Source organism: Antrostomus carolinensis, unplaced genomic scaffold (assembly GCF_000700745.2).
Source record: "Antrostomus carolinensis isolate BGI_N321 unplaced genomic scaffold, ASM70074v2 scaffold18402, whole genome shotgun sequence".
Lineage (NCBI taxonomy): Eukaryota > Metazoa > Chordata > Aves > Caprimulgiformes > Caprimulgidae > Antrostomus > Antrostomus carolinensis.
In genome coordinates, this window is record NW_010297782.1 from 46493 (window position 1) to 69387 (window position 22895).

General features: G+C 39.9%; 1 protein-coding gene across 1 annotated transcript in view; it reads left to right on the forward strand.

Moving 5' to 3' along the window:
- The window catches only part of MTA1 (metastasis associated 1), a 66262-nt gene that overhangs the window by 27935 nt on the left and 15432 nt on the right, over positions 1–22895 (forward strand). Inside the window, exons 10-16 of the mRNA XM_029083561.1 lie at positions 4759–4827; positions 12023–12138; positions 12964–13115; positions 14789–14978; positions 15340–15429; positions 17228–17380; positions 18417–18452. Coding sequence (XP_028939394.1) covers positions 4759–4827; positions 12023–12138; positions 12964–13115; positions 14789–14978; positions 15340–15429; positions 17228–17380; positions 18417–18452 — 806 coding nt within the window. The remainder of the gene's footprint in view (positions 1–4758; positions 4828–12022; positions 12139–12963; positions 13116–14788; positions 14979–15339; positions 15430–17227; positions 17381–18416; positions 18453–22895) is intronic.

Genomic DNA, 22895 nt, shown 5'->3' on the forward strand with positions numbered 1-22895 from the left:
TGCATTCCAAATTCAGTATGTCTCCTTTGAGCGCATCCTTTTCTTGGGACGGATTTCCTGTGTCAGCAGATTTCCTGTGTCAATTCACAAGAACATATCTTTCTGATTGAGAAAGGTTTGAAATGGCATCCACTGAGTAATTGCTGTTTGGTGGCTTCCCCTGGTGATTTGAAGAATTAAAGAGTTGAGGTGATGCTTGGATATGCCTACATTTTAAAAGTGAAAGCTGAATTCTTGCGTAGTTTTGAATTCCAGGGTGATTTTTTTTTTTTTTTAAGATCATTAAATGCTTCTACTGTTTTGCATGTCATGAGGGGAAGTCCTGAAAACTAAAACGTACCACTTTCCAACTGTTGAGTTGCAGTTGAGAAGAGCTTGGGACATGGCAGAAAGCATACACTTTCTGAGAGTTGAAGAATTTAATTTACTTTTTGCATTTTTATTTGTGCTTGAGGAGCATGTATCTTCAAGAGGAAGATCAAATGTTAATTTCTACTGTTCTGTTTGTTATGTGGAAGTGCCATTAGAAAAGTGTAGGAGGAAGAGAGATAGGAAGTAATTTTTAAGGTATGGATAGTGTTGAGAAGATACTGGAGAGAGTGGAAGTGCTATTATATTTTACTACAAAGTAGGGAGCTTAAAGGAGGGAGCTCTGGGTAAATCTTGATGTAGATGGAAAAGATCTTTATTAAGGGAGGCTGACCTTCTTTGTACCTAGCCAGGAGCTGTGAGTGACATCTTAATGTACTAGCCTTCATGAGGTACTGTGTGCTAGCAATATAGAAATAACATCAAAGAAATGTTTTTCCACATACGTAGGATGTTTTATCCCCAAACACCTCCTGTTAAGCCTACAGTGATGTGGAACTATGGCAGTTTTGGCAAGCGAGTGACAGAAACCGTAGGTACCACACAAACCACAGCTGAGATGTGTGGCTGGAGCACAAGCAGCTGGAAATACTTCTCCCAAATGCATCATGGACTAATTAGCTTTTCTGTCCCATCTCCCCCACCTCCCGGCAGCACTTGTATGTTCAGAGTTTTGAAAAAGAATAAACAGTGTGAAAGTTCTCCTCTGAATCCAGAAAATGCAATTTATCTTCCCCATCATCAGCTAAGAAAGGCTTAATATTTGAGGATGTTTGAGACGTCCCTGTGCTGTCTGCCAACCCAACTCTTGCATTGTAGACCTTGAAAAATCCCCTGTGTTCCTGGATTTCTTCTGTTTTTTCCTCTTTGTAACTCCTCACTATTTAGAAAATGACCACAAACGTTTGCTCTGTCACGTATTATATAAAAGTCCTTCAGGCTCAGTGGGTAGAATGAAAGATGTGAAATCTAGGGAGGGGATAAGTAAAGGACAGATGTTTGCACCAACTCAAATGTACAGTGCTTAGTATTTTAATTTCTTGGTCTCGGTGGGATAAACAAGATGGTAATATCTCCCTTTTATAGATGGGGAAAATACATGAGGTAAATAAGAGGATATGCTTCAGATGTCTGTATATAAATACCTTAAAGACAAAAGATGTAATTTAGGCCAACTACCAGGAAAAGTTTTGAATGTTCAGGGTTTTTTGGGGATGAGGACATTCATAACTACATCAGACAACATTAAGGATTTATAGTATAAATATGCTCCAGGCACAAATCAATTAATAACTGACAAGGGACCTAGCAAAGCACTTTCTCTGTGAAGGGATTATTCTGAAATTGTGCATCACTACACTTCAGGCACCTTTCTTTTGTACCTTATGGTATCAGTCACTGTCAGAAAATGGGAAACTCATCATATCTGGTCTATTGATTGCTCACAGCCACAAGTACTTAGTGCAAAACCAACCTCCTCTTCTCCAGTACGTTGTGGCACCTTCTGAAAACCTTCAGTTTTCCTGATGGACTAGTTTATGTAATGAAGGCATATGCTGGATGTCATGCTCTGTGCTGATCCCCATGTGGCTTTAGGAGAGGTGAATATTGCTGGGTCCAGGTGACTTATGGCAGTTGTTAGCTTGGAGCTCGCAAACAAAATCTGTGGTGTGAGGTTAACGTTCATCATCAGTTCTCTAAAATGTTGCTTCATACCCCAAATTAACCCTGTCTCCAAGGCAAATGACTTTACATTGTGTGTAGAATATTTCAGCTGCTGGTAATGCTTTGTGCTTGCATGAAGCTTTTCCATTCATAGATTTCCAAAACTGTGATAACATAATGAGTCTAGATAGTCCCCTTGGGAGCTTTTGTTGAGAGAAATGCAGCTTTTTTCCCCCACAATCTAGAAATCTAGTAGAAATTAATAAAGAAGCCAGTTGTCTACCAGTAGAAGATCCCTGAATTTACTGTTTTGGTTTCAAGGAAATACGATTCTTGCACAAGATTGATCAAGCAGTATTTTAAGCTGTTTATCAGTATCTGATGTAGGACTTCCTTGTAATTCCTGGGGAGAGTATGAGCTTTGTGGCTGTTTGTCTGCTGACGTAACTGCCTGTCATACTCTGTGCAGTGTGTTTTTCAGTCCAGGCTGTGGCCAGAACAGCCTTCAGTTCCTGAGCAGAAATGCACCTGAAGGTGTGCATTTTGTTGAAGGATGATTTTTTGTGGTAGCCTCTCTCTAGGAGATAGAGGAGGATTTCTGATGCTATTGATGATCCCAGCACTCTTTGAGGCCCATCATTGGATGCTTTCATTTCTTACATAAAAAGACTTGGGCAAGGTTGTTTGAAAATGTTCAGCTTTGTGGTTTGTATTCAGAGGGAAGAAGCTCTTTAGTTCCATCCCTGGCTGCCAGTGCAATGTATATTATTGATTCCTCTAAGTCTGTAGGATTGTCTCCACAAGGTCTTCATTTGAGTTTTCTTGAGGACAGTTTTCAAGTAGTTGTCCTTGTCCTAGATGAGGTTTAACAGAAGCAGTCTGGGAAACTTGCCTACACCAGCAGAAAGAAGTCAGCATTTGGATACAGCTCTCTGAAGGTGTACCCATAGTCTCTGGATAACTTTCAGAAGTTGTGTTTTCTCAGTCCTTTTTCTCTTGTCTGACAACTTAATTCTTTGATTTCTAAGATAAGCTGACTTTTATTTGCAGAAAAAGGTAAGAGGGGAATTCTTTAGGAGTCTAGAGAGCTTTGGTGAAGAACTGTCAGGCTGTCAAATGGAAATTGTTACTGAAGACTGTCCCTCTGATCAAAGCAAGCTTTATGCTTATGGGAAACTTTTACTTCGTTGTTTCTATGTGTGTCCATCATGTCCCTGTAAAAAGGATTTTTATGTTTGTCTAGTTCCTCAGTGACACACTCTTCAATTTTATTACATTTTCTGGTGCTTTCCGAGTCTGTGAAGACACTGACTTCAGCTTTACAATTATTTTCCTAGACTGTGCCTTGAGACTGCTGCATAGAAAACATTAAGCTAATCTCCTTGTCTAGAACATCACCATGCTGCTGGTTTGTCTGCAAAACGTTCTCGTGGCTTTATGCAGACCACTGTTGATGGCATGGCTGTTGGCATGGGCTCAGCTTTGAGCAGCAAGTTGGACTAGAGGCCCTAGAAGTTCACCCTAAATTAATTTAGCTTTTGGAATAAAGAGAAAACTTGAACCTCAGGATGTCTCTTTTACTTTTTAAATGATGTGAAGGTTTGAATTGTAAAAGGAATTCTTGGCCAGTTAGTAAAGCTCATGCTAAGCTTACCTCTGCCATGCTCTTGGGGACTATCAGCAAGTTCGCAGCTGAAGCTGAATGAAAAAAAGGAGCAGTGCTATTCTGGGGATGTTACTCCATACGTACCATTGAAAGGATCCTGTAATCCATTTACTCCAGAAATGTGGACAGAAGTTATTGGATGGCTTTACTGAAGTAGGGCCACGTAAGGAGACAAATGTCATGTGCTTCTGAACATGCTATGAAAGTCTGCTTCTTGTATATGTTTTCCCTTAAACACATCTCTGTTATGTTCCTTAATATCTCCTGGCAATGGTGTTTTTCATTACAGGCTGCTTGGTTGGTCTAGTTGGCTTCTCCCCTTTTTATACCCTTGATGTTCTTTGCTACCTGTCCCCTGAGATTCACACGTGTGCCTGGAGGATAAATGCATAGGGCTTGTGTACCTAGAGCTGCTCACCTTTAGAAAGTGCAAATGTTCAGGTTGCCTGTGGCTGATGTTTAGTCAGAAGTGATGACATACCATAATTTTAAAAAAATCTATTAGGTGGGTAGTTCTGCATTGGTTTTGAGTTGAGCTCTTGGCCTTTTGAACTTAAAGAAGATCTCATGTATCACTCAGGCTTCAAAACAGAGGACTGTCAACAAAAAAGTCTTTGTTCAAACTGAATTGGTTAAACTTTTGGAGAAATATGATGGAGAGGGTGCTTTACTGAGCCTGTTATTGTCCAGTTGGTGAACGTTATCTTGAAGAATGAACGCAGACTGATAGGTCAGATATTCCTCTGCACAAAAGGAAAAAAGGGGTTGTGGGAGGAACAATGCAGGAATTTGTGTGAAAGTGAGTGGGAATGAAAAGTTTGCCTTTACAAACAGTAGATTGTCATCTCTCTTTTGCAAAGCTGTGTACGTAGTCACTTGCCCACAGTCGCTTTCAGTGGATGTTTTCCTCTTGGAAGAGGATTTTGGGGTAGCCGCTCAGTGAAAGGAAAACTTCATTGTTTGTTAATAAGCACTAAAGTTTTACAGGTATATTACTTGACTCCCAGGCAAAATAATCCTTATTTTCTTTTTATTCTAACTTTGTTCTTTTTTCTTTTCTTTTTAAAGAAACGATTGAAAGCAGCAGAAGCAGAAAGTAAGCTAAAACAAGTGTATATACCCAACTAGTAAGTATCTTTTTGTATTGTTCTGTTTTCTGCTTCATTGTAGAGTGTGTGGTATAGCAGTTTCCATGGCCTGCCGTTACTGTGTATTTGCTTTAATTGCTTAACAAGAGACATAATTGAACAAACATGTCAGAGAACTATTAAATTAGGTTACCAATATAACAAACCTTCTGCTGATACCTGAATAGGCTTGAATTCCTTTGGATTTTAGCTGAGTTAATGCTAACCACCCTGATGCTAATACACAACTAGGAGCCCTATGGAAGAAAACACAATAGCTCTGGTATTTTGAAGCTGGCTAGAACAAAGCAGCACTCCTTCCAGTATACTTACACTGCTGGTTAACAGTGTGTAAAAGACAAAAGCTGTTCCCTTAAACTAACCATGCTGACCTTCCACTTCTGGAACACAAGGTATTTCCTCCATGGGCAGCTGAGGGCTTTCCCTTTGTGGCTTTCCTGGTTAGGGTGCTGTGCTGTCATGTTGCTCATTTCCTTCATCTTGTGTAATGTTCCTATCCAGAAGCAACTGTTACTTACCTTCTAATTTTTATTTTTATATAGACTGGGAGTTGGGGACTTGGTAGCAGGTCAGCACGGTCATGAACAAAAGGGTAGCTAATTAACTGCTCAATAAGATATGTAGTTTTATTAATTTTTGTCATCAATGGATCACCAATGTATGGTTGTTTTCTAATGTCATTTTTATATATATATATATAATTATATATAGAACTATATTAAAAATCATATATAGTGATATATGTAATATGTATAAAATAAAAAATATAAACTCTTAGTTAAATGTGTTTCTTTTCTTGCATTTCCTCTACATTACCCAGTCAACAGTTGATATAGTGTGGAACTTTAAATCTCCCCTGTCTTTTCTCTTTTCAGCTTTCACTCCCAGATACATCCCCATGTGTATTATCCCAAATAACTGCTTTACTCTTTTATGCTATCTCCTTTTAAATGTTTATGAACTTCTACCATGTGTTCTCTTACTTAAGGCAAAACTAAATTTTCCATATTTAGCTTGCAAGACAGTCCCTTATTTCTTCTGAAAATAGAGGATCTCTGATTTCTTTTTCTCTTTGAAATACATCGATATCTCTCAGGTGAAATTACTAAAAATTGGGTGTAATATTCAGAGCGGAACAAAATAAGATTTCTTGTCATGCAATTTTTCAACAGTATTGCTTTTTGTGGATGGTGTTACTCTGCAGGGGGACACTGGGCATCAAATTAAACATGAATTCACAATGTGATAAGCTTGCAAAGCAAAAGCCAATGTAATTTAGACTGCAGATGCAAAAGGATATTGCAGATGAGAGAGCCTGGTAGTCTTGCTGTTGCTCTTGGATTATAATGTATGTAGGAAGGGCTTTGTATTTGAAAGGTTATGGTGCTCATTTGATAATGGCTGGCTGGAGTGGTATCTTATCCCTCAACACTGTATCTCAGCAAGATAATTCTTATTGCTATCTAGAGAATATAATAAAATCAGCAACTTACCTCTCTACTTCAGGGAAAGATTTCTGTCTCTACCCATGTGGTTGCTATTTTTGTCTCTGGCTTTTATTTCCAGTCACGGTTGATTTTGTAAGTGTTATACCTTAACATACATATTGTTTAACTGATAAAAATGGCTGTCAAATTTTCTTCCTCCTTCAATATCCTTTTATGTGTATCAGGAAAAGTCGAAATTGCATACATGACATATTTAATCCCACATGAATGCTTCTGCTGCTTTTTTGCTATTAATAGCAAAATGCGGCAACAAATAAATATTTCTAAGATTTTTGTATTATTTCTACTCAAGTTTCAGTACAAGGTCTGGCACACAGGGAATGTATTGCATCTACATTATCGTGTGACCTAGAGGAAGATTATATTCTTGGCTTGTAATAGCAATACATGGTGTAGGGATCTAAATATCAAAGTTATTGATTTGTCCTTATCGTGTTACTGAGTCCATTCCTGTTTCAAGACTTGAACCATAATGATCCACTCGTCACCTCGAAAATAAATTACTTGATGTAGGCTGTCACAAGACCTATGCAGAAGCATATCAGCTGATTGAGTGAAACCTATTCTAACAATAACTGGTGAAAAATTGTTTGTGAAGAGAGACCCCAGAGGATATCAGACTCAAACAATTCTTCTTTTTTTTTTCCCCCTCTGTCTTCCATTGATAGGACTCTCATTTGTTCCTGTGAAGTTAATAGGAAAATCTAAGGAGAGGGGAGGAAAATAATAAGGAAAAAGAACAGAAGCAGTCTTCAAAGGTTGTTTCTCATGTCACATACATATTATACAGTGAAAAATAACAGCTCTACATGAAGCTGTTGATATTTTTTAACTTGACACTGCGCCCCAAATTTATAACGTGTGTAACTGAAGCATGGAGGGTCATACAGGTAATTGATGTGAGGTTCTCAAGTCTTAAACCAGCATCCTAGATGTTGGAAAAATATTTCTGTCCTAGATATTGAACAAACATTTCTGTGCTTATTCCAAGAACAACCCTGCTTTTGGGACAGACATCTGTAGTTGATGTGACTGAACCCGGTGTTTGCATGAATAGCTTTGTAATGCATCCCTTAGGTCGAAAACCACTAATGTGCTTTCCTGGTGAAAGGAAAAAGTATAAAATAAGATTAATTCTGCATTCAGGAAGTACTGAGGGAAAAAAAAATGTTCTAGTTGTTTTCTGTAGCAATTTCTCTGTCAGTGGGAGTGGTGTTAAATGAAGCAGCAGCGGAAACCTGAATGCACAAAGAGATTCCATGTTCTTACATGCTCCATCCTGCCATCTGCCAGTGTGAGTGTGAGGCTTGGAGACCTTTCTTCTTGCAGATGTAGTCTTAGTCTCTTTCTTATTCTAGTGTGCACCCGAACTTACTCTTCAGGCTGTTGTGGAAGTCATACTCTGGTTTTACTGATCTCCTGGGCATCATATGTACTAGTTACTTGCTTCTTTTTGATGATGGTCCGGTTGTGTAGGTGGTGCTTTTTGGGATTAGGACATCTGCAAATCATGAAGGCTGAGACATACAATTCTGTGTGACATTTCTCTCTTTTACTTTGATATAAGTGACATCAGAAGGGGTAAGAGCAGAAAGGGAAGAATGAAGTGCTCTGTAGAATCCCCAGTCTCCAAAATGTGTTGATGTAAAATGTAAATTTTAAATTTACATCTGTAAATGTGAATTAATACATTCTGCGTACAGTATTTTATCTGAGAATTTCAAAGCACTTTGACAAGCTGCAAACGCTGCCTTGCAAACCCTTGTAAAGCAGGGAAATATTCTCCCCTCCCTGCCTCTCTTTTTTTAAGCAAATAGGGAAACTGGAGGAATAGGGCAAAGCTTTGGATGACTACATGGGGTGACTTCTTACCAAGCTGAAGATAATTCCCTTGTCTTTCTCAGTTGTCCTCTGCCTGAGCAGCAAGGCTTTTTTCCTTCCCTTTTTAATTGTGCAGAGGTCCATTGCAGCGTGGAAAACTTGAAGGTGCAATACTGTTCTCTCTTTTGTAGCTGTGCTAGTTAAAATGATGATCTTCAACATTTGTTGGAGACAGCTTCTAATTTTCAGAAAGCATTGTTTAGTAGTCATTAGACCTCTTCTTAGAAGTGGATATTTACAGTAACCTGGAGAGTTGTGTTGAGAGCTCACCTCTCCATTGTCTGGGTAAGGAATCCAGATGCTTGCATTAGGTGCCCAGAGGAAGATAGTGTAAATATTCCTTACAAAGGATTAAAAATTGTTCTTATTTCTGAGGCTTTATTCCCTAATTGTTCTGTTGCATCTAGCAACACTGTGGTTTCCTGAATAACAGGAAATAATCACTGATGGTGTTAAGTTTATGGTTATTTTTAACAACTAAAATTTTATGACTGTGCTGTGGCTGAAATGCTAGCCAGTCAAATAGTGAAGGGATTTCAGTGTTCTACATGGCTCAGGATTATCTTCAGGTTGGGTTTTTTGGGCAGGGGCTTCAGTCCATGATGGCTGGCATCCATTGCCTTCTTTCTGCATGTGCTTTATCACCTTAGTCCCTTTAGTTGAGACTGATTTCCTGCAGAATACAGCCTAGAAAACTTCTTGATCCCTGTTCTAGCATAACTGACTACTCCATCACAGTTGAAACCCGTTTAAGACTTCCATTCTTCATGCAAGAACTGGAAATGATAGTTTACCACATCATTAGTATTCTCAGTACCTCATTTGCATCTTTCACTTCAGTTTCATTAATTGCCTAATGATTCATCCAGTTATTCATCTCATTCTCTTGTTAATAGCTGTAGCAGGCTTTGGTGATATCAAACAAGTTTAATTAACATATCTTCAACAATTAAGAGCTATTTGCTTCTGTATGATGATGACATTAGGTGCCTAGCTTTTATTGTTGCTGCCACTTTGAAACTTGACCTTAGCTTTGGATCTGTAAGTGTTCTGGTGCTTGTGCAGCTGCATTAATTGTATTGTTCCAAAATCCTGAAGTGAAGTTACTGTCACCACTACAATGTGACAATTTAGTGATCAGGTCTTACTTGTGCATCCCTTTCACTTGTGTTTGAAATACAAGTTTGGTAACGGTTGTAGAGAGAGCAGCAGAGTCAGGCCATCACCCTCCTGTCTTTCCACACAGGATGTTAGTACTTTGGATGCTCCTGCTGATGAGTGCAGTCTTGTGCACCACTTACTGTTTACAGCCAGACACACCAGGGTTTCCCGGCATGCTGCTCAAAAAACTCCAAACCTTTTTGTGTGCTTTACTGATAGCCTTAAGACACCTTTACTGCATTTTTCAGAGGATAAATAAATGTATAGGAGGGAAGCAACATGTCTGATGTTGAACCATAAGACCTGGACTAGAACCTTAGTTTCCTTTACTTCAGTCTTTTGCTCTGTCTGTGGAGCAACACTGCCCGTAACAGTGCATCTGTGAGGAGTGTTTGTTTTGCAGCATCTCAGCAGTGTTTGCACATGGACTTAGCTAGTGAATCATTGGCAAAAGTTCTTTTGCAGCAGGTTACTATAGTGACATCCCAGAGAAAACTCTGGGTAGCATGAATGTACCCTCCTTCAACTTTCCCTTTGTTAAATGTGTCTGCAGATCTCCTGCCATCTGTGGTGTCAGAACTTCGTGCCGTTCTGATAAGCACGCTGAAACACTTCAATCCTTGTAAGAGCCAGGCAAATTAATATGCAAAAGGAGAAGGAAACCTAATCAGGCTTGTTAATCTAAATGCCTTTATTTTTTTCTCTTCTCTTCTCTTCTCTTCTCTTCTCTTCTCTTCTCTTCTCTTCTCTTCTCTTCTCTTCTCGGCTTTATATGAGCTGCTCAGTGTACTGGAGGAACAAGCTATTTACAGTGTTTTGGTGCCATGTAGCCTCCTAAGCTTTCTTTTCTGCAGAAAGGCACTGGACTTAACAGTCAGGAGCACCATCAGAATGTTTCTCTGACACTGGACGAATACTTTCTTACCTCCTTATGCAACATATGTATGGTCCTTGGAGTTCACTCACAGCCAAATGTATTTTGTCTCTATAGAAATGGAGCTTTACTGAGGTCTGTGTCTCAATGCCTGGTCAGACATTTTCAGATGAGGTAAAGGATGACCTTCTGGCTTCCAGGGCAGTGTAAGCTTTCCAGTAGCATTTGGGTTTGTTCTGGAGCTGCAAGGGACAGTTGTCTTCAGAAGTCAGTCACTTGGAACTCCTTTGCTTTCAGGGGTCATTGCTGAGAATGTGAAACCCAGTATTGGTGCCCCATTAGACAGAAATTAATTTGGCCATATTCCCACAATGCTGTTTTTGCAGCGCTAGCCAGGGTGAAAGGTAGTAAGTATTCTGGGTCACTGAAATCACTGTGACTCTTAGTGTGCAACTGATGTGTAAGAAAATGTGTTTTCAGAAAGCCATTTTAAGATATTTCTGCATTAATAAGTGGATTCCAAATCATGGGTTTATTAGTTGGAAATAAAAGGAACACCCACTCCCTTCAGTCTTCAGGTAAGAGATGATGGGGGGAAAAGTAATGAGCACTACAGTTTGGGCTTGTGTTCAGACACTGGCACCAAAGGCTGCCTGCCTTTTCTTGCTGCCACAAGCTGAGCACTTGACAGCACCTGGGAGTCCTTGCATGTTTTATAAGCTCTGTGTATATTCTTCTCTGAAACTTTGTATGTGACTTGTCCCACCTTCCCCTGTTCCCCAGAAGTCCTGTCCCTGCAATATCGATTCTCTGTCCTGTCCTTGTTCCCTCCTATGCGAAGGATTTTTTGAACGCCTCCTTTTCCCCCTCTGACACCTCTTCCTCTGCAGGGGTTTTGTACTATTCCATACTGCTCTCTACGCCAAGGTTTTGTTTACCCTTCCTTCCATTCTCAGCTCCTGCCAGTAGCTTCCCCCCTCCCCAGTCAACATTTTTAAGAAAGTGTAGGGATGAGCTGAGGTGATTCAGATTTTTTATATTCGAATACATTAGTGACAGCCATCAGGGCATTTCTTGCTCTGCAGATGTTAAACTCTCAGACTTTTTCTATTAAGTAGAAACCTAAATGCTTTTTAATAGAAGGTCATATTCGTTAACATCTCTGTATATGTCATGTCCAAAGATTTTGTTCAGTGTGTTGGGTGTGCTTGTGCAAATTGTGGCTACATGATGCAAACCTTTGCAGGAAGATAATGTGGAAATATTTGTGACTGCAGTCTAGGGTCCTTATCTTTCCCTGAATAAGGCAGGAGTTGACCTTTCTCCATCCACCTCTACTGTTCCTTCCCCCAGACTTCTTTTTGGAGATTTAAGTAAAATATCACTCCTTTTGAAGACTGAGGGAGATCTTTAGATAAGATCTTTTTGTCACCTATGACATGAATGTCAGGGATGGGATAGTGAGTAAGATACCTACCTGGCTTTACTGATTTATTGTTTTTAAATGATTTTGGACTCCTGAAAATTGTGTCTAATTAATATTATAGTTATTTTTATTACCGGCATTATTTAAATACTGTTGGAGACAGTGTGTTCACGGAAGTCAGATTGCTGGTAAGTACAGCTTGTTCTGGAAGCCACACGATGAACAAAATTTAAATCTTGAAACATTTTGGGCCATATATTTTTAAGTCACATAGGAAATCACATGCTTCAATTAATGTTTGTCCTTTTTGCTTTGTGTTTTAAGTAACAAGCCAAACCCCAACCAGATCAATGTAAATAATGTCAAACCAGGAGTGGTAAATGGTACTGGAGTACAGGCGCAGAACACGGGAGCAGGACGGGCCTGTGAAAGCTGTTACAGTAAGTGACATGCCAGTATGGCACTTGTGCATAGAGCGTGGGTGCTGTGTTGTGGTTGGGGGGTGGAGAGAAGGCTTTGGAAGGGTGTGGGGTCAGAATTTGACATAGCAGCATTTAAGCAAAGTTGGGCGCATTTTTTGGAGTTACTGATGTTACACTGGTAAATATGATTATGAAATACTTAAAAGGAAGTTAGTAAATGTCTGCAATATCTACCTGTAATTGCAGGTAGTGATTGAGCAAAGACTTTAATCACTGAGGTGTGAAATTGGCAAGTTTTTCATAGCTTTTCAGTAGATTTCAAAATATGTGGTATCTTTGTATTTGATCTGCTGCCTGGTATTAATATACTGAGTTCTAATACTTGTCTTCCTTTGTGGGGAGCCTTTAGAGATGCATATACATAGGACTGTGCAAGAAGTCAAATCACAGATGTATCTCATGTTCTTTAGTTGTAAAATTAATGTATGGGGAGTTCCTGAAGACAATCTCCCTCCTTCTCCCAAGCTCTGCAGAAATGTTGTGTGTCAGTCTTGCAAAATGAGAGCTTTCAGTTTCATTGGCAGTAATTTTTCCCATCCCACTAGTTGGGGTTTTTTTCTGTTCCTGTTTTAAAAGAGTTTTATATGTTTAATTAATTTTACTGAAATTACAAGTACATTTAGCAGTGGGGATGACAGTGAAGCCGTCATCAGGTTTCTATGGTCTGTTTGAGCTTTGCATTGTCTTTGTGTGGGTTTTCTTTTGTGATGGTTCTAAGAGAATAAGCTCTGAAAAGTGATCCTGTTTAAGGATAGATATAACTTCCACCTTTGTTATCTCTAGCCACACAGTCTTACCAGTGGTATTCTTGGGGTCCCCCTAACATGCAGTGTCGCCTCTGTGCATCCTGTTGGACCTACTGGAAGAAATACGGTGGCTTGAAAATGCCAACACGGTTAGATGGGGAGAGACCAGGACCAAACCGCAATAATTTGGTAGGTATCTGCAAAGCAGACTGCCTGGTGCTCTTGCCTGGAAAGCTAGGTGCCATGATATCTTAACTAATTGTTCACTGTTCTTAAATATTTAACAACAGAAAGAATGCCTTCAGCCTCCATTGTTTGTCCTTGGGTTTGGTATTTCATGTCTTGCAAAAGTTGGCACGTTAACTTCAGCTATAAGTAATTTGTTGATGAATACTGCACTGAGAAAAACATATTTTTTCTAGCCATCAAATGCATGGGATAACTTAATGAAGATGGAAAAAACTGAAATACCAGCCAGTGTTTCTGGTATTCATTTTCCATGATTTTTTGCTTTAGGGTGAAGAGGACTTTTTTTTTTTTTTTTTTCTCATAAAGGAATTAATTATTTCCTGAAACCTGTTCCATTTCCCAAGGCACATTCAGCATTAGATACCCCAAATAGCTAGTGGCTTTTTAGAGATCCCTTATCTTGTTTTTCTACTTCATGCTGTTTTTTTTTTAATTAATCCTCCTTCCTTTTGGAGAGGTTTGAGTAAGCATTGTATGAGTTTCTTCTGTTTAGTTTTTCCTCTTTTATTTAAAAACTAAACTTCTCAGAATTTTTCTGAATTTGGTGGAAGTTTGGTCTGAAAACATCATACATTGAGCTGATTGGAAAAAGTAGCTGCATCACATGGACAGAAGGATAGTGCACACTGAACTTTGGTCTTAGATTAATTTCTGTCCTCTGTCCTAGTCTTTGCTATCATTCCCATTCTGTTCTGTTTCTTTTGTTTAACCTCTGTCCTTTCCAGGCTTCTGTTTGCCCTCTGAAGCTGCCTAATTGCCGAGATAACTGCCTAGTTTTATCGACCTTATACCTCTTGTTTGTTAATTAAAAAGTGTGTAAATAATCAGAGTGGGGAAAGCCTTGTTCTGCCCAAACTGAAATTTCCTCCTATTTTCCAACTGTGAGCAGATTTGAGATAACAAGATACTACTTTCATTATTCGTGCTTTTCATTAAGAAAATACTGCTTTTGCTCTCTGTAGTAGATCAGTGTTTTTCAGTATTATTCTTTATCACATGTGGTGAGTATTTGACAACTCTGTAAATGCATTCATTGAGTTCAGAGTAAGAATTAAAACAGAAATTCTTGCAGCTTTGAGACAAAGACATTCTTGCATTGTTTGCTTTGGGAAGTGAGTTTGTGATGTATGTTTTAGCCATACAGCTGCTTTCTGATTTCCCTCTCCCTCTCACAAATGCTTTGTTATGAGGCGTTTGTATTTTATATCCAGAGCAACTCTAAGCACCCAAAGTTTGAGAGTCTTTTTGTTGGCTCTGTAAGCACTACATCATGTGATAGCATCAGGTAACTTCTTAGGTCTGGCTTTTGGATTTTTACTTTAAAACTTGTTGGGACAGCACAAAAATAAATATTTCCCTGTGAAAAGAACATGTTTACCTTCATTTTATCCTTTGAGATATTTTGGAAGAAAATCCCAAATGTTGATGGGTACGATTTGGGAAATGGGGAATAGCTGGGCTGAAAATGTTTTCATCTGTAATACTGTTTCTGTTCTTATGTCTGTGAATCAGTAGTTTTAAGTGACTTTATATTATATTCTTGTTCTTCTTTAAAACCATACTTTCTAATAATTATTTTTTAGAAACCATATTTATCTTTCTTTCTTTTCTAGAGTCCTCATGGTGTGCCAGTACGAAACAGTGGGAGTCCCAAGTTTGCTATGAAGACACGACAAGCTTTCTATCTCCATACAACAAAACTGACAAGAATTGCCAGACGTTTATGTCGAGATATCTTGCGCCCTTGGCATGCTGCAAGACACCCCTATCTGCCTATTAACAGCGCAGCAATCAAAGCAGAATGTGAGTGGCCATGCAGCTGGGACCTTCTTGCAAAGGAGCCCTTTGAGATTCCTTTCCTGTAAAGTTTGAGTTGCAACTTCTTGAGATGATCTCTACTGGTTTCACAAAATCTGGCTATACTTGCAGAGTGTTCTAATTGATTGCAGGCTAGACAAATAAATTCATGAGTTGTTGTTTGTTTTAAAATATTTGTGTTTGCTGTTACATTTAGCATTCTCCTGCATGTGTGTCCTGTTGCCAGGATGTGCTTGCAACCTGTTAGATTAGTTTTGATTGAAAAGCTCTTTCTTAAGTTATTAATTTAGTTTTACTATAATATCTAAATGTCTTTATCCTCTAATTATTTATCTTTGTTTTGCAGGCACAGCACGTTTACCTGAGGCATCAGAAAACCCATTGCTACTAAAGCAAGTGGTTCGAAAGCCTTTAGAAGCAGTACTCCGGTATTTAGGTATTAAAAAAAAAAAAAAGCAAGCCAAACACCACCAAACACAAAAGCCCTCAACCAAACAAAAAGTTCTGCTAGCTAATTCTGATAACCATTTATTTTCCATTTGGTTCTGGATTCAAAAACAAAACATGAAAACCTTCCCATGAACTTGTCCTTTTTCCTTTTCCTACTTAATTTGACAGACTAGTGGCTCAGCGGTCCACTCTGGGCTCACTGAGCTGTATCAGAAACCTTTTCTAGTGAAGGGAGGGATGTGTCTGCCGTGGCCTCTGATGTATGTGGGGACAGGTTACCATCTGCTAATGGAGGCATGAATATAATGTTTTGGGAACAATTGGTTAGTCCACTGTTCCAATTTTTGGTCTGTCTGGAGGCAGTTCCTACAGTTGGGTCCTCCAAGAGGCCCCTCAGGTTTAGGACAGCGTTTCATCCACAGCTTGTGAATCAGTTACTGGGTGTTCTGTGCTTGAGCTGGACAAGGGAACTATATTTCTATTTACTTTCTTCTTGGTTTTTTTGGGGTTGTGTGGGTTTTTTTGTTGGGTTTGTTTCTTGGTTGGTTTTTTGTGGTTTTTTACTGAGTAGCTCTGTCCAGGACCTTGGTGTAAGTTGTAGATGCTGGAAGAGGCACGCCAGCTTTGACTATAGATGAATGCAAAATAATTTTCACTAGCATTGCTGGTTGCTGGAGATAGCCTGAAGGCATGTCTCAGGCTGTTACAGCGATCTGAGTGTGTCTAACCACAGAAAGCCAGCTTGGACAGTGGTACTTTGAAGGCTTCCAGATTAACAAGGAGTTTGATTGTCTTTTTACTCTGATAAGAAACACTGGAGTTGATTTTATGTTTCTTTGAACATTATTGTTGATGAAATATTGTAAGGCTCAGAGTTTATTAAATATTTACTGCTTCTCTGTTGAATGTTGTACTTCTGCTGTGTACTAATGAGATAGAGTAACCATTGCATATGTGCAGTGCAACCAAATAGAGGCAATAAAGGGAGAAGTTTTGCTGTTGGATGAAATCCTGCTTTTAATAGTTGTACAGAATGTAGCAGTAGATTTTGAGATTTCATTAGCACTGTGTCAGGGTCTCCATTTGACTGTTGAGCTGGGAGAAGGGAGTGAAAGAAACAGAGGGAGGCTGATGAACTGGCGAGAATGTATTTTGGAAGTGTGGTGCTCAGTGTGCTGTAAGTTGTGTGTCACTCAGCTGTTGGGGCTATCGAGAGAAACTCAGTTGAAGGTCGGTACTTTCCCAAAATCTTTTCAGTTGAACAGCATGTGCTTGATCTCTGCCTTGGGCAAAAGTTTGAATTCAGACTCTTGTGTGTTCTTTATGGTGATGCTTTGAATCCTCACTTGTTTGACCGGTTTAGAAATTGTGTTTTTTACAAACTGTAAAACTTGAAAAACTGGCAAAGTTGTAATTTCCCCAAAGTTTAAAGGTGTTGTATGACTGCCCAAAGATGGCTTTAATATAGAGCACCCCTGAAATGATCCCAGATTGTCAGAGAATAGTGTTTTGGAAATAGATACAAAATGCTTTTGTTATTTCAGGATAATGTTATGACATTGATTTTAACATCTTCAGTACAGGTAATTTCATGAATGTATTTAAAATGCTTTATATAAATAACAATCTCCAGTAAAAATTGTTGACTGAGATTGTATATAAGGGGAGGGAGGGGGATACTTGGTCACCTTGGAAGTTTGCAGGGGTTTTTTTTTTCAGATTTATAATTCCATTACTTTCACTAATTAATTTGGCCATATTCCCACCTTGCTGTTTTGCAACAGAGTCTCATCCGTGTCCTCCAAAACCAGATCCTGCAAAGAGTTTGTCCAGTTCTCTCAACAATCTGACTCCTGCTAAGTTTACGCCTGTCATTAATAATGGGTCCCCAACTATCCTGGGAAAAAGAAGTTATGAACAACACAATGGAATGGATGGTAAATATTTTTCTGAAAAATGTATATTGTCTATATAGGCTTTTTCTTCTGTCCTCTTGGTATGCAACGAGATTATTTAAAACTATAGTCCTTTATATAAATCCCAGGTTTCTTATTCTTGAGGGAGCTTAATTTTTTTCTTTTGTAAAAGTCACTTGTCCCATTTCTCCTTCTGGGTGAGACACATGATGTGTACTGCCTGGGTGGTGCTTCTGTGCTAGTGGAACTCTGCCTAGCTTGACCAACCTTGCAGATGGGATAGCGAAGAAGAAACTCCCTTCAATTTTCAAATTAGTAGCTTTTCCCAGTGATGTTTCCTTTTTCTTTTGAGGTTTACAGCTTTATAAGCTGTAAGTAGTAGCTGTGCCGTTTCCAGGTGGCTTTGTAACATGTGGATCACCTGGCTTCCAGCAAAGCTACCAGAGGCTACATGCCATTGGGAAAGGCAGGCTGCTGCTTAGCTGAGGGAGGCAGATGTGCCAGATCTGGCGTGGCATAAATTCGCTCCTGCCTTGTGCAGAACCAGAATGTTTGCTTTTGTTGGCCCTGTCACTGAGCACCTCTCTGCAGTGGAGTTTGGGCTTCATCTCCTCAAGAATAAAAGGCAAGGAGAAGGTGTTTGAAGTGGGAGATAGAAGCAGGATGTTCCTGGCACGGACTCCAGGGCTCTGTTCTGAAGAGTTGCTCTTGCCTAGGAGTGCTGGGGAAAAGGAAGTGCAGTGTTTTTCTCAGATGAGGATAAAAGGAACTATTCAAGTGGGCTAACGGGAGTGAGAGAACGTGGATGATAGCTCTCCTTAGCAGAGGAAAGGAACAGTTGGTTTAATGATGACTCTGAGCAGGGAGGGAGATAGAGAGAATCTTTCTCATTTTTTACCTTTAGTTTTAAATTTATATGTAGCTTATCTAAAATATATAATTACAAACATTTGATATCTTATTGTTTGTGTTTTAACATTAAGAACTTTTTAAACTGCTGCTGCTCCGGTTGCTGATGTGATGTTTTTCTCTTTTCTGTTCACTTGTGCTCTATCAGGCAACATGAAGAAGCGCCTGTTGATGCCTAGCAGGGGTAAGACCTTGAAGCTGCGCTCAGCTTATGCTAGGAGAGTGATTTTTAGTTTCATCTGCTGGCTTGTCTGTGCTTTGTGGCTAATGAGTCTGTGTGCACCTTCTTTGTTGATGTCTAATTGTTCCTTGGGTAACCATTTCCACCCATGGTTATGCTGCTCACTTTCCAGGCTTTTCACATGCAGATGACAAGTCGTACAACCATACTGAAGACATGAAGTGCTGTATTCAGAATTGATTACTAATTCCTCAAGTTGACAGAGCAGTTTTCTAGCAGTTTTGTGAAGCTGCAGAAAGCTCTGATGGTTGGTTTGAAACTAGGTGTCGTTTCACTGTTCGATTTTTAAGAAATCCAGGTTTCATGTGTCCTGTGTTCTGAACTACTTTAAATTCACATTACCAAAAGAAATAGAAGACAGTATTCACATCAAGTCCAAGGTTCAAGCCCCTATATTTTCCACTGCGAGTGGACAGTCTCACTGGTGAGGAACTGTCTGTTCTCTACTTGCAGTAGAAATGATTTTCAGACTTTCCACAGGTTAAAAATTAATCTGTTCTGACTACTGAATGGGACTCAGAAGCTTTAGTTTGTGATAATGCAGGAAATGTACATATGATGTCACTTAGAACAGACCAGTTTTTGAATACTTAGAGTACACAAATGTCATTGTGAGACAGGCAAACACAAAAGCTGAAGCTTACATATTCCCCTGAAACGGCCCACACTGCATGCCCTGATGTGAAGCTCTGTGTTTAATGGCTGAGACAGCAGATGACTGTTACCAATACTGACGTGCATGCATATCTAAGTGCATGTGGAGAGTACGGTAAGAATGAGGACAGTGATCCTTCTACTGTCTTGCTCTCTTTGGGAATTTATACCTTGGTATTGTGCTGCTGGTTTTAACGTCCTTTTTAAGTTTTGTATTTTGAGAAGAATAACAAAGCTCTGCTGCCTCGGTCAGTTTGGCTTCTTTGGGAGCTTTGTCCAGTAATGAGGGATGTAGATGTGGAGTAGCTCACTGAATTTCCACAGCTCCTAGTGACAACTTGCTTATGGGCATGCCTGCTGCTCCCTGCTAAATGTCCTCATCAGCAAGGGGACTGCTGAGTCACTCAGAAAATGATACACTGCTGAGGCTCTGAGATGTTGTGGCCCAAAGGAGGGAAGTGGAAGAAGAACTGAACAGAGCCTTCCCTCAAGCTCTTTCTGCGTAGAGCACTGTATTGATAACCCGAGACCATTTACTTACTGGAAATGGAGGATTCTTGTTTGTGTTTTAAAATATCTGTCTGCTTGTATACATATTTGATTAGATCCATTTCAGTCATAACTGTTGCTGGAGCAGTTTGCAAAAAGAAGATTTTGGTGAAGTACCTGTTCCAGGCTGCTCAGAATAAATGTTTCTCTGAAGCGTATGTGTGCAGTTGTGCAGGGGCCGGCTCTCACTGAGCGCCTGCTGCTGCTGCTGCTTTATCTGCTGGGTCTGTTCTCAGCCAGCCACTGAAATACTTGGACTAGTATTTGTTTCTATAATAACTAGGTAGCAGAGTATGAATCAGTCCCAGCATCTATTTACCTGCTGGGGTAGTGAGTGTTAACTAAATATTCTTGTGAGCAGTTCAGCTTAAACTTGTTGGTTGAGATTTATTTGTGAATGGAAATTGTTTGTCATGGTGCAGTTTTGATATCTGGAGTATTTTCTGACCCTGGGTTGCTGGAAGCTTTGCTGAGACAGAAAGGGAAGGGATCCACCTGCAAGAAAACAAGGTTTAAAGAATTTGGATCAAGATCTGCTGGGCACAGGGAAACAGATGGTGGAAGTTTGGTGGATGTGTTTATGGCCTGGAGCCAGTTTGTGTGCCATTGCCACTTAGCACTGGTTCCCAGTTGCCTTGTACATGAGCTGGTAAGCTTTACTGGCTAGCTAATGCTGGTTTCCTGTGCCAGGCCAGAACTGGGAACATGGTGCTGAGACTTCTCCTTGGCTCTGAATGGAGTCATACAGGCTTTCTAGTTTGGGAAGGCTGCTGGCAGGAAGGGAGAGGGAGGTCAGAGGAGAGGAAGAGCGCAAGTTGGAACCATTGTGAAGAAGGGGTGAATGGCAGCAATAGTGATGAAGCCTTGTGACCAGAATTTAGGAACCAATGAGTTAGTATAAAAGGACTGAAATAAACCCATTTATCCAGAAGGACTGATTTTTTTAATTATTATAACTGACCTAAAATAGAAGGAAAAGATTAATGAGAGTAAAACTCAATTGTTACAACCAGTCAGATTCTTCATTTACATAGCTCCTGTAGGTACTATGGGGAATTGTATGGCTTTTGTTGTTGTTTCTGTGTTTTTCCTCTCCCCTTAGTGATACAGGGTGCCATACTGGCTGGTTTAGGGCATTGTAGGAGTGTACTGCAAAGAAAAGCTTGTGTTAAGATGACTGAATGAGGAGACTGAAAATATTCTTTTTGCACAAATTAAGTGCAGGAAGACGCTTTGTCCACCTATGCTGAAATAGTTTCCAATACGTTGTTAACTTCCTGCAATGTTGTATGAATTATGCAAGGGTTTTTTCTATTTTCTGCTGATGTGCTGTGTTGGTGGTGCCTAGAAGATGCCTTATGGTTTGGACAAGTCACTGTCAAAGTCTCTGATACATGACAGTGGACAGCTAGTGTGGTGGGCTTTAGCTGATGTCTCTCTGCTGATGATAAAAGCCTTTTGGTGCTGTGCTGTTGCTTCCAAACTTGTGGCGAAAGTATGTATGCTGTAAATTATGGCTGGTTGCTGAGCTGATTACATGTGATGAGTTTGTAAAGCTTTCCTCATGGCCAGACTGTAAAGCCATATAAAATCAAGAGATAGTTTTGCAATGAATAAGCCAACTAGCGCCTAGTATTTTTGCTTAGTGTAAAGCATTAAGATCCATGTTTATACATATTTATTGGTGGCCAGGTTTCTAAGGCATTTAAATTCCCATGGCACCTGCCTTCATTTAGAATTAGACTGTTTAACATTGCTGAAAATGGAGCTGTTCATGTTTTGGGTGTTCCTTCAGGAAGCTCTGCTGGAAGAGTTTCATCTGAGGCTCTACCACCCCTTGGTATTGAGGGTGATGGATGGTTGTTAGTTAGAATTCATCCCTCAGAAAAGCTAATCAGTGAATCATAGAATCATAGAATGGTTTGGATTGGAAGGGACCTTAAAGATCCCCCAGTTCCAACCCCCCTGCCATCAGCAGGGACACCTTCCACTAGACCAGGTTGCTCAAAGCCTCATCCAGCCTGGCCTTAAACACTTCCAGGGAGGGGGCATCCACAACTTCCTTGGGCAACCTGTTCCAGTGTCTGACCGCCCTCACAGTGAAGAACTTCTTCCTAATATCTAATCTAAACCTCCCCTCTTTCAGTTTAAGCCCATTTCCCCTTGTTTTGTCATTAGTTGCCCCTATGAAAAGTCCTTCCCCAGGTTTCTTGTAGCCCCTTCAGGTACTGGGAGGCCACTATAAGATCTCCCTGGAGCCTTCTCTTTTTCAGGCTGAACAGTTCCTGCATAAATGGAAACACCATTCCTAAATGTGCCCAAATGATTGAGGGTGGAGGGGTTGGAGATGGAAGACCACCGAGTCTGTGGGCAGAAGTGCATTGGTCAGGTTGAACTCTGTGTGAAGAGAGGTAGTAATGGGGAGCAAGCAAAGGCTGGGAAAAGGGGAACCTTGGCAGTGAGATATCAAGGAGGAAAAAGAAAGGAGAGTGTTGTTAGTGTGCTGCGGCCAGAACTAGTTAAAACTAGTCATGGAAACGTTGGAAATTGCTGAACCTTATAAGAATACTTCAGATTTTTCCTTTAGAATTCAGTTGTTTACTTTTTTGTTTCTTTCTCTTGCTGCTGTAACTCCAGCTTAAGTATCTTTAACTTTTCTTTTTCCGAATCATCCCTGCTTAACCCTGGAGAGCTCAACTTTTTCAGGCTTTGGATATGATCTGTCTGGCCAGGCACCTAGAGTTTTGAGTTGTGTTTGAATTCCAAGAACAGGAAAATGTTCTTAATCTCATCTCTGTTCTCTCCTTCCACTATTTCATAAGAAGGGTGTAGTCCTTTCATCTGTTTTGTTTTCCTCCTCTTTAAATCCCGTTGGAGGCATCATTAGGCATACAGTGCCCTTCCCAGCTCTCCTTCAGTGTTAGGCTAGCATGGACTTACTCTTGCAGATTCCTATTTTTGGAGCATGAAAAGTACATGGAGTCTCATAAGCTGTCAAATACAGTGAGATGATAAAAATGTATTAATTTGTTGCTTTTTAAATTAATATTCTGGAGCTTGGATGATAATATTTGCCATGAAACTTCCTCTAGAGACACACAGAGGATGTTTTATGTTCTGGACCCTGTTTACTTTTTTTCCTTACAGCTATCCAGTGTGAGATCTGTGTGATACTTGTCTCTG